Source organism: Phoxinus phoxinus (assembly GCF_949152265.1).
Source record: "Phoxinus phoxinus genome assembly, chromosome: 21".
Classification (NCBI taxonomy): domain Eukaryota; kingdom Metazoa; phylum Chordata; class Actinopteri; order Cypriniformes; family Leuciscidae; genus Phoxinus; species Phoxinus phoxinus.
The window spans coordinates 2,270,270-2,280,269 of record NC_136896.1 but is presented as its reverse complement, the minus strand read 5'-3'; the positions used below and the strand labels follow the sequence as shown (position 1 = coordinate 2,280,269).

Here is a 10,000-nt window from a genome sequence, read left to right as displayed (position 1 = left end):
TGATCGAGCTGGAGATCCAGAATTATCAGCGCAGGTAAAACATCACAGACCACTTTATTGACTAAGTGACAATAAAGGCTACTACTACTACATGCCAGAAACTGTCCTGTCACGGCTCCACGAATGACCTTCTGACCTTCACTGTCCCACAGCTGGCTGAAGGTCACAGAGCATCTGACCGAGCGAAACATGCCAGCGGTCCAGCCTGGAACCAAGGTGAGAAGCTCACACACACACACACACACTTTAGTGTTTAGCATGAAAATGCTCTGTAAAGTTCCAGTTATTCCTTATATCACTGTTCCTGAACTCCTGAAACGCCTCTATAGTCTTGAGTTTCTTCCGGGAACGAACACGCCACAATATTCCTCATTATAATAATTAATTTGCAGAATAAAGGGGCGGGGCCTGGTTGAGTTAGTTAGTAGTTTGTTAAACTGGCGGTTATGGGAAGGGGCGGAACATTTCCCAAACACACTCGAAGGGCTCGACCAATCACAACACACTGCTCCAGCCGACCAATCAGAGCACAGTGTGCTTTTCAGAAGGAGGGGCTTCATAGAGACAGGAAGTAAACAGAGCGTTACTGACAGACTGGGAAGAGAGGAGCCGCAACAATGGAGAATATGAGGAACATAATCAACATTCAAGCAGGAAAACATGTTCTAGTGGAGACTAAACACATCAAGACTTTAAAATATGGGCTCTTTAATGAGTTTGAAACTTCTGCACTCGGGTGTAATTTATGTTTTGAGCTTCTGTTAAAAAAGTTTTAATTGGTTCATCATTAAATGATCCGTTTAACCTTCACTGATGTTTTTGCATGAGCAGCTGAAAGACAAGGAGCGACAGATCATCAAGGACAAGTTCAAGGTGAGAGATTCTTCTTCTTCTCAATCTCCTTCACTAGTTTAGACAACGATGATGATTTCATATGTCAGCATGTACAGGGATGAAGGGTTGTGTTGTGTTGTGTGTGTGTGTGTGTGTGTGTGTGTGTGTTTGCAGGGTTTTAACGAGGGTCTGGAGGAACTGTGTAAGATCCAGAAGGGCTGGGCGGTTCCTGATAAAGAACAGCGTGACGCCATCAGACAGGCTCAGAAGAGAGTGGTTTCAGACGCTTATAAAGCCTTCCTTCAGAGGTGTGTGTGTGTGTGTGTGTGTGTGTTGCATCCGCTATTATCTCATGTGTCATATTCAGATGTATTCGGCACGTGTTTGTTCATAAGCTAATCTTTGTTTTTACAGATGTGCAAACATTTCATTCACCAAAAATCCGGAGAAATATCACCGATACGCGCCGGAACGTGTGGAAGAAATGATTGACAAGCTCTTTGACACTTCGGCCTAGGCCACGCCCACTTCTGCACCATAGCAACCGAGTCTCTGGTTTCCACTGGAGACGAACATGTGACTTCCCGTCTGCTTCATCACACACTACTCAACTGCAGCGTCACTGTTCGCTTTTGCTTGCTTTGTTTTTTTTTTGTATAAATGTATTTATGTAAATGTTTTTGGGGGATTTAACTGCAATAAATAAATAATTCACTCCAGAAAACTCCTTCAGGTTTCTTCAGTTTTCAGTTTTCAAGTGCTGCATTTATGAGACCATGGTTGTGATATATGAATTTGTAAAAAAAAAAAAAAAAAAAATGTATTTCCAATATTAATCATATAGTATTGTTCTTTAGTAATTTTATTATTATATATTTTTATTTTTAATACTTATTTTTTCATTATTATTTTTTTACTTTTACATTTTAATTAATTATATATATATATATATATATATATAAAATGTAAAAATATTCCTTACGATTAATATTTTAATTATTATATATTTAAACTTTTCCCTTAAATAATTAATTTGCAATATTTATTTTTTTACAAATAAATATTTTTTTAAATTATAAATATATATATATATGTATATATAATTAGTTTAAAAATCTTGTTTATTATTTTTTTTATATAAAATATATATTACTTTTTAATTATTAAAATATATATGAATGACTTTTAAAATACTGTTTATTGGTATATATTTTTATTATTTTCTTTTTTAATACATTTTATATGTGTATATATATAGTTTATTATTATTATTAGTTTAATTATTATTATATAAATATTTTTACTTGTTGATAATTATAATACTTTATAAATATAATTATTATAAATATTTGAATTTATTTTAATCTTTCATTATATTTACATTTTTTACTTGCATGATATTATTACAGTCGCAGTCCAAATGTCTGCATAAGTTTTGGCCTCGGTTTATAACACTGGAGTCTGTAGTTGCAGAATAACTTCACCGTTTGGTGTCATTCACAGTCAGTTCTGTTTAAGTTCACACTGTAGAAAACAATATTCCATAACTGCGGTCATCAGAACCCAATATTTTGTGTCATGCACTAATCTTCAGATGTGTTGTGTAGTGTGACCCACACACACACTGTTAGTTAGTGTCGTCAGAGATGATTCAGTCGAGGTGTGGAGCATCACCTTTCACAAGCTTTAATCACTGACCTGGGATCAGCTGAGAGTCTGTGAACGCCACTCACACTGAATCATAACTGCACATTCCCAACATAATGTGCTGTCGACCAACACCTACAGGAATTACTCACTGAATATTCCTCATCCCGGAGGACACTCAGGGAATGTGTGTGAACGAGGCACGAATGCAGATGTTTGACTGATTCTCCATGATTTTAATATTTTTACTTTTACATTTTAATTATATATATATATATATATATATATATATATATAATATATATATATATAATTAGTTTAAAAACATTGCTTATGATTTTCATTGTTGTATTTTTTACCTTTTCCCTTAAATAATTATAATATATATTTGTATTTTTTATAATATATAGGCTATATATTATTTGTTTTTGTTTATTATTTCCATTATTTATTTATTTGACTTTTAAATAATATATGTATATATAATTAGTTTTAATTTTAATATTTAAAAATATATATAATATATATATTACTTTTTAATCATTAAAATATATATTTGAATGACTGTTTTAAAATAGTGTTTATTATTATTGTATTTAATTTTTTAAATGCTGGGTTGTTGTAACCCAAATTTGGGTCAAATATGGACAAACCCAACTTTTTTTTTTAAATGTTAACATTTTTAATTAAAAAATGTAACCCAACGGCTGGGTTTGTTCATATTTGACCCAAATTTGGGTTGAAACAACCCAGCATTTTTTAAAGTGTATATATATATATATATATATAGTTTATTATTATCATCCCAAGGGAAACGCATCAGGGAATGTGTGTGAGTGAGGCGAGTGTGTGTGCAGATGTTTATGGATGTGAAACTGATTTCTCTGTCTCTTGTTTCTCAGCGGATGAGTGTCGGGTTAGGAGGAGATCCCCGGAACGGATCAGTGATCCCGCTTACTGGGAAAAACACACACCATTATAGTGTCATTGTGTGTCAGAGTTTAACTGGGACAGTTTATTCAATAACAATTTGTATCGAGTATGTTACATCATCATGAGAATATGAGAATAAACAGCTCATTTTTATTCAGAGGCCCAAAAATATGCAGTTTCTTGCATATGCTGATATTTATATGGCCAAAAAGTATCTTTCTAACAGAATAGCAGATACATAAATCCATATAAATATCTACCAATATCACGTCTTAATAAAAGGATATTTGAATGCTCAGTTAAAAGCTCTTTTAAAACATGATTAATGCAACACAATGATGATTGACAGATGAAAAGCCTGATGATCATATTTGATACTCATGATTTTTCTATAAAATGATGTTTGGATAATCCAGTAAAGCTGCTTCAGTGCAGTAAGTGTTCATCTTGAAATATTACTAACAATATCAATGTTATTCTTATGAGAAATGTTTGTGTATTACAGATTGTGTGTATTAATATGATACTGTAGGATTTACAGATCAGTTCAGAAAGTGTTTGATAAAAGAAAGCAAAAGCATGAAGAGAACTGAAGTCAGATTGAATCTTCATTGATAGTTTCAGTTGTGTGTGTGTGTTTGACAAACTCCCACACACACTCTTCTGTTCCTGCAGCCAATCAGAGCAAGCGCTCCTCTGCTGTACACAGGGAGTGTTTAACTCCATCAGACCGATAGAGATCCACACACACTCCACACACTCCTGCTGATCTGAGACACGGTGAGTTGAGTTTCTGCGGATACACACGTTCATGCATTAAAATGCTTAGAAAATAATCCAGATGCACAATATTCATATAGTGACGAGATGATCTGTGCACTGCAAACTCTAATGCATTCTGTAGAAGATATGAGGACAATAAAATAACATCATGTGCTTCATATAAAATTGTTTTCAAATTATTGTATTATTACATAATGTTTTTAATGAACCATGAGAAGCAACACAGAACATGTATACCGAAATATACTTGTCAGTCAGCCGGATTTATTTAGTTTCATAATATTTAATTTCATTATTTAAATATGTTGCATAGTTTCAGATCATTTACTCTGGGATGGATTTTCTATTTTTACTGTTATTTTTTAATTAATTCTTCTGTTTATTTTAATATTTTTGACATGTTGTATTCTGCTAGTTTCAGATCATTTGCTCTGGGAAGATTTTTATTTTATTGTATTGTATTTTATTTGGATATGTTGTATTATGTTGATAGTTTTAGATCATTTGCTCTAGGAAGATTTCTATTTTATTTTATTTGAATATGGATTATGTTGGATGGGAGGACTTTTATTTTATTATTTTATTTTATTTTATTTTGATATGTTGTATTATATTGATAGTTTCAGATCATTTGCTCTGGGAAGATTTGTATTATATTTTAATAAACTGGATTATGTTGGATGGGAGGACTTTTATTTTATTATTTTATTTTATTTTGATAAATTGGATTATGTTGATTGGAAACATTTTAATAAGACATATTATAGTTTACATCTAAGATCTCTAACTGTGGATTGCAGATGTTTGTCATCTTGAGATCTTGTTGAGATGAAGATGCCAATCATCGCTGTCTGAGAGATTTATTATTACACACACACACACACACACACACTCATTTGAGCTTTAATCTCCTCCGCTTCAGGCCTGTCTGACCTGGGCTGTTATACGAAATTAATTTTATAATGAAATTTTACAGGAAATTTCTCCGTTGTAAAAAAAAAAACCTTTCCGTGGCTGTGTTTCATGACATGACCTGTGTTTCAGCGTCTGAAGGCCGAAGAAGAAATGTCTGTGTTCTTCAGTCTGAGTTTAACGCTAGCTTTAGCAGCGCTCACCGTTTGTGTAAGTGTGCTTCATAACTACACACTTCCCTCACACACATTTAGAGACTGCTTTTAGTTGTGTGGTTTCTAGACTGAACTCCTTGTTTCTTTGCTTGACCTCCAGAGAGCCCAGCGCAGACTCGTTCCCAGCGCTGCACTGGACAGACCAGGTGCAGATGCTCTGGTCTTTTATTTTTCATGTTCACATTAATATCACATAGAAGTCCCGCAGTTTGATCTCACGCGTGTGTGTGTGTGTGTGTGTGTGTGTTCCTGCAGGTGTTTCGTGTCTGAATGGTGGGACATCTCTCTCTCTGTCGGGACGTCACATACTCTGCCTCTGTCCTGACGGCTTCAGCGGCCACAGCTGTGAAACAGGTGTGTGTGTGTGTGTGTGTGTGTGTGTGTGTGTGTGTGTGTGTGACAGAGAGAGAGAGTTTATTATCAGGTCTTTGTATCTGTAAATGTTCATTCTCTCTGTTAAAGGGATAGTTCAGCCAAAAATTAGCCATGATTTACTCACCCTCAGGCCATCCTCGGTGTATATGACATTCTTCTTTCAGACGATTACAGTCAGAGTTATATAAAAAAATGTCCTGGCTCTTCCAAGCTTTATAATGGCAGAATCTATCCATCATAAAAGTGCATCAATCCATCATAAAAGTGCATCTATCCATCATAAAAGTGCATCTGTCCATCATAAAAGTGCATCAATCCATCATAAAAGTGCATCAATCCATCATAAAAGTGCATCTATCCATCATAAAAGTGCATCTATCCATCATAAAAGTGCATCTATCCATCATAAAAGTGTATCTATCCATCATAAAAGTGCATATCCATCATAAAAGTGCATATCCATCATAAAAGTGCATCTATCCATCATAAAAGTGCATTTATTCATCATAAAAGTGCATCTATCCATCATAAAGGTGCATCTATCCATCCTAAAAGTGCATCTATCCATCATAAAAGTGCATCTATCCATCATAAAAGTGCATTTATTCATCATAAAAGTGCATCTATCCATCCTAAAAGTGCATCTATCCATCATAAAAGTGCATCTATCCATCATAAAAGTGCATCTATCCATCCTAAAAGTGTATCTATCCTTCATAAAAGTGCATCTATCCATCATAAAAGTGCATCTATCCATAAAAGTGCATCTATCCATCATAAAAGTGCATCTATCCATCATAAAAGTGCATCTGTCCATCATAAAAGTGGATTTATCCATCATAAAAGTGAATCTATCATAAAAGTGCATCTATCCATCATAAAAGTGCATCTATTCATCATAAATGTGCATCTATCCATCATAAAAGTGTATCTATCCTTCATAAAAGTGCATCTATCCATCATAAAAGTGTATCTATCCTTCATAAAAGTGCATCTATCCATCATAAAAGTGCATCTATCCATAAAAGTGCATCTATCCATCATAAAAGTGCATCTATCCATCATAAAAGTGCATCTGTCCATCATAAAAGTGGATTTATCCATCATAAAAGTGAATCTATCATAAAAGTGCATCTATTCATCATAAATGTGCATCTATCCATCATAAAAGTGCATCTATCCATCATAAAAGTGCATCTATCCATCATAACTCAGATTGTAATCGTCTGGAAGAAGAATGTCATATACACCGAGGATGGCTTGATGAGTAAATCATGGCTGATGTTGATATTTTGGGTGAACTGTCTCTTTAAGTTGTCCAGATAATGATGTTTTCTGCTAGATGAGTCGGTGTCCTGCTCTGGCGGGATCGGTCCCGGAGGTCCCGTGTCTAAATCCGCGAGTGGGAGGGAATGTCTGGAATTGGGTCGGCACAAACACTGCAGGCGAGTTGAGCTAGAACAGATCCGTTACTGAGTGACCTGGCAACCGTCGTCAACACTATATCAACATGCCTTTGTGCTGAAGATTGGAATATTAATAGAACAAGAAAACAAGTTTATGCGGCTCAATTAATAAGCAAATCTCACAAAACACGCCAAGAACCGACATGTCTTGGGCAAAATTCACCCCAGAATAAGAAGAAATAATTGAGATATTAAATGTCATTAAATTTAACCCATTTTAAAATAAATAATTAAAGATAGTTGTTTTACATACATTTTAATTTAATTATTATTATAACAATAATATAATAATAATGGTTAATTTAATAATTATTTTAAGTTTATTTAATTTCCTAATGTTTTGCAAATAGAAAATTAAGCTTTTTTGAATTTTGACATTATATATTTTTATATTTGCCATTGTTTTTTTTACATTAAACACAATGAAACACATTTGCCCCATTATTAATAATGAATATTTTACTGTTTTAAAGTAAACACATTTTTATACAATGAAAATGTAATGTAATTTTTATTTTATTTTATTTATATGAATTTTTTTTATTATTATTATTTTGCCTAAAGAAAATTAAGCTTTTTGGACAATTAATATTGTTTGGCATTTTGACATTATTAAATACAATGAAACACAAGTACCCAATATTTATATTTTACTGTTTAAAGTAAATCAATACAATTAATAATATATTCATTGATAAAGATTTTTGTATTGTGATATTATTTTCATGATAATTAAACACATTTGCCACATTAACATTTATTTATATTTTACAGTATTAGAATAAAAAAGTACTTTTATACAATTATTTTATAAAGTACAAAAAATATCAGAATAATGTATATATAATAATAAAATATATTTTTTTACATCACAGTACAATGAGAATTTGGTCACAGTGCAAATCAATTCATTTTTTTACTTTCATTTTGGGGTGAAATATGACCCGCACATGTTCTTGATCATATTTGCAATATTCCCTCTTATTCTCAAGTCCAGACGTGAAGATCTCCTGCAGAAATATTCCCTCACACACCTTCACACACACACACACACACCTGCCCGAGCCTGTTCAGCTCGCCTGACATTCCTGTTGTTTGCAATATTCCTGCTCATGTAAATGTGGTTATTGTGTTCATGTCATGTGACATCCATCATGACTTACTGTACATGTTCCGACAGCAACCCAGACTTCAGCCGCAAGCCGTGGTGTTTCGTGGAGAAGGAGTCCAGGATCGTCAGAGAGGACTGTGATGTTCCCCGATGCACAGAAGATCTCAGTACTGACTCTGTCCTTTTCACATTAATGTTTCAGAGATGGGCAGAAATACATGAAAATCTGTTTAAAAACAGAAAGTTGTGCGAATCCTGAATATATGAGTTCTCTTCTGCTGCATATTGCACTTTTAATAACTCTTTTTAACATCAAGCACGTCCCACTATTTATTACTCAGTTTCTTGAATGTGTCAGTAACTCTTGCTCTCTATTTGCATGTGTGATATAAAAAATTATATCGAAAAATTGTAATCAATTCCATGATATATATCGTCATATCACCCAGTCCTAGCAAGCAGTAATGCTGAAACACATTTGACAAGCTAAACCAACAACCAATTAAAGTCCCCCTGTGGTGTAAATCCAGCTTTTAATGTTGTTTATGTGTCTATGTGGTGTTTTTAATATACGCTTTAAGACACATGTGTAAGTTCATAAGTCGACAGCATTGCTGAGTATTTTCTGCTTAAAACTGCAGTGAACCAAAGACAGTCTCAAAAACACGCTTTGAAATCGCTGGCGTTTCTGACGTCACACACTACCTTGTAACCAATCAGATCAACGTGTGATCGTCAACCAGTGGATCTCTGAGTGAGTGAGTGAGTGGAGGCGGGGCTCATTTGCATATTCATAGAACCGCGTATACTAAATGAGGCAAGGGTGTCGAGTTACATTCAAGATATTTTAATGCATGAAGAGTTATTTTTTCAAGGAATTTTTTTTAAATATGTCATTTTGGTGATTAAAGATGAGTTTTAAGAGAATAAATGATTGATTGGGGGACTTTAAAGGGGTCATGACATGGTTTATTTTATTTTATTATTATGTTCCCTTAGGTGCAATTATAGTATTACTATAGTTTTTTTTACAAAAAACTTTTAAAATGTAGTGATTTATGACCTTTTCCCACCCTGTTTCTCATCCTCTGGTTCAAACAGTCTGTTTTGGGGGTGTTTCCCCTTTAAGAGTTCAGTGTTAACGCCCACTGTTATGATTGGCTAACGTCAGTGCCTATGCATCGATTATTAACGCCCCCAGCCAGAACGTTTGAGGATTCGGCGTAACTGTTTAATAGCGGGTGATGCATGCGAAGCGATGGCTCTTGCAATGATAAAACCTTATATGTTTGAGCCTCTATGGTTTGAGCCGGAATCAGATGAGGAATCAGAGGAAAATGAACCATCACCACAACAACGAAGACTGGATCAGCCCGTGTCCACATGGAAAGTGAAACTATTTTGAATTAATAAAAAAAAATTAACCAGAGACACTTGAAAACGGATTATTGTTGCATAATTATCCTATAGCTTCATTTGCTAACAGTTTAACATTATTTAACTAATTCCAATGAAATGATAGGGTGTACCACGGACAAAAATGCATGCACAGACAGGCCATCTTTGAAGATGCAGCATTGATAAAGGCAACATTTTTAATTTTCTATCACATGTAGGCCTACTAGAAAGGCGACATATTTTCAAGATTCTCTTATACAAATGTGTTTATATTAGCCATGATAAAAAGTAAGTTTGCGTCGTCGTTATTGAGCCCAGAATATCGG

General features: G+C 33.9%; 2 protein-coding genes across 7 annotated transcripts in view; both read left to right on the top strand.

Moving 5' to 3' along the window:
* exoc7 (exocyst complex component 7) overlaps nt 1–1,562 on the top strand; it is a 22,269-nt gene extending 20,707 nt beyond the window's left edge. For all 6 annotated transcript variants that reach the window (XM_079595638.1, XM_079595637.1, XM_079595635.1 and 3 more), the window contains 5 exons: nt 1–34; nt 153–216; nt 832–873; nt 1,009–1,142; nt 1,249–1,562. The exon at nt 1–34 is cut by the window's left edge and continues 62 nt beyond it. In XM_079595638.1, the coding sequence (XP_079451764.1) occupies nt 1–34; nt 153–216; nt 832–873; nt 1,009–1,142; nt 1,249–1,351 (377 nt within the window). In that variant the 3' untranslated portion in view covers nt 1,352–1,562. The remainder of the gene's footprint in view (nt 35–152; nt 217–831; nt 874–1,008; nt 1,143–1,248) is intronic.
* Nucleotides 1,563–4,141: 2,579 nt separating this feature from the next.
* Nucleotides 4,142–10,000, top strand: part of plaub (plasminogen activator, urokinase b) — an 11,720-nt gene continuing 5,861 nt past the window's right edge. The window contains exons 1-6 of the mRNA XM_079595647.1: nt 4,142–4,194; nt 5,242–5,319; nt 5,425–5,470; nt 5,580–5,678; nt 7,042–7,144; nt 8,346–8,443. Coding sequence (XP_079451773.1) covers nt 5,263–5,319; nt 5,425–5,470; nt 5,580–5,678; nt 7,042–7,144; nt 8,346–8,443 — 403 coding nt within the window. The 5' untranslated portion in view covers nt 4,142–4,194; nt 5,242–5,262. The remainder of the gene's footprint in view (nt 4,195–5,241; nt 5,320–5,424; nt 5,471–5,579; nt 5,679–7,041; nt 7,145–8,345; nt 8,444–10,000) is intronic.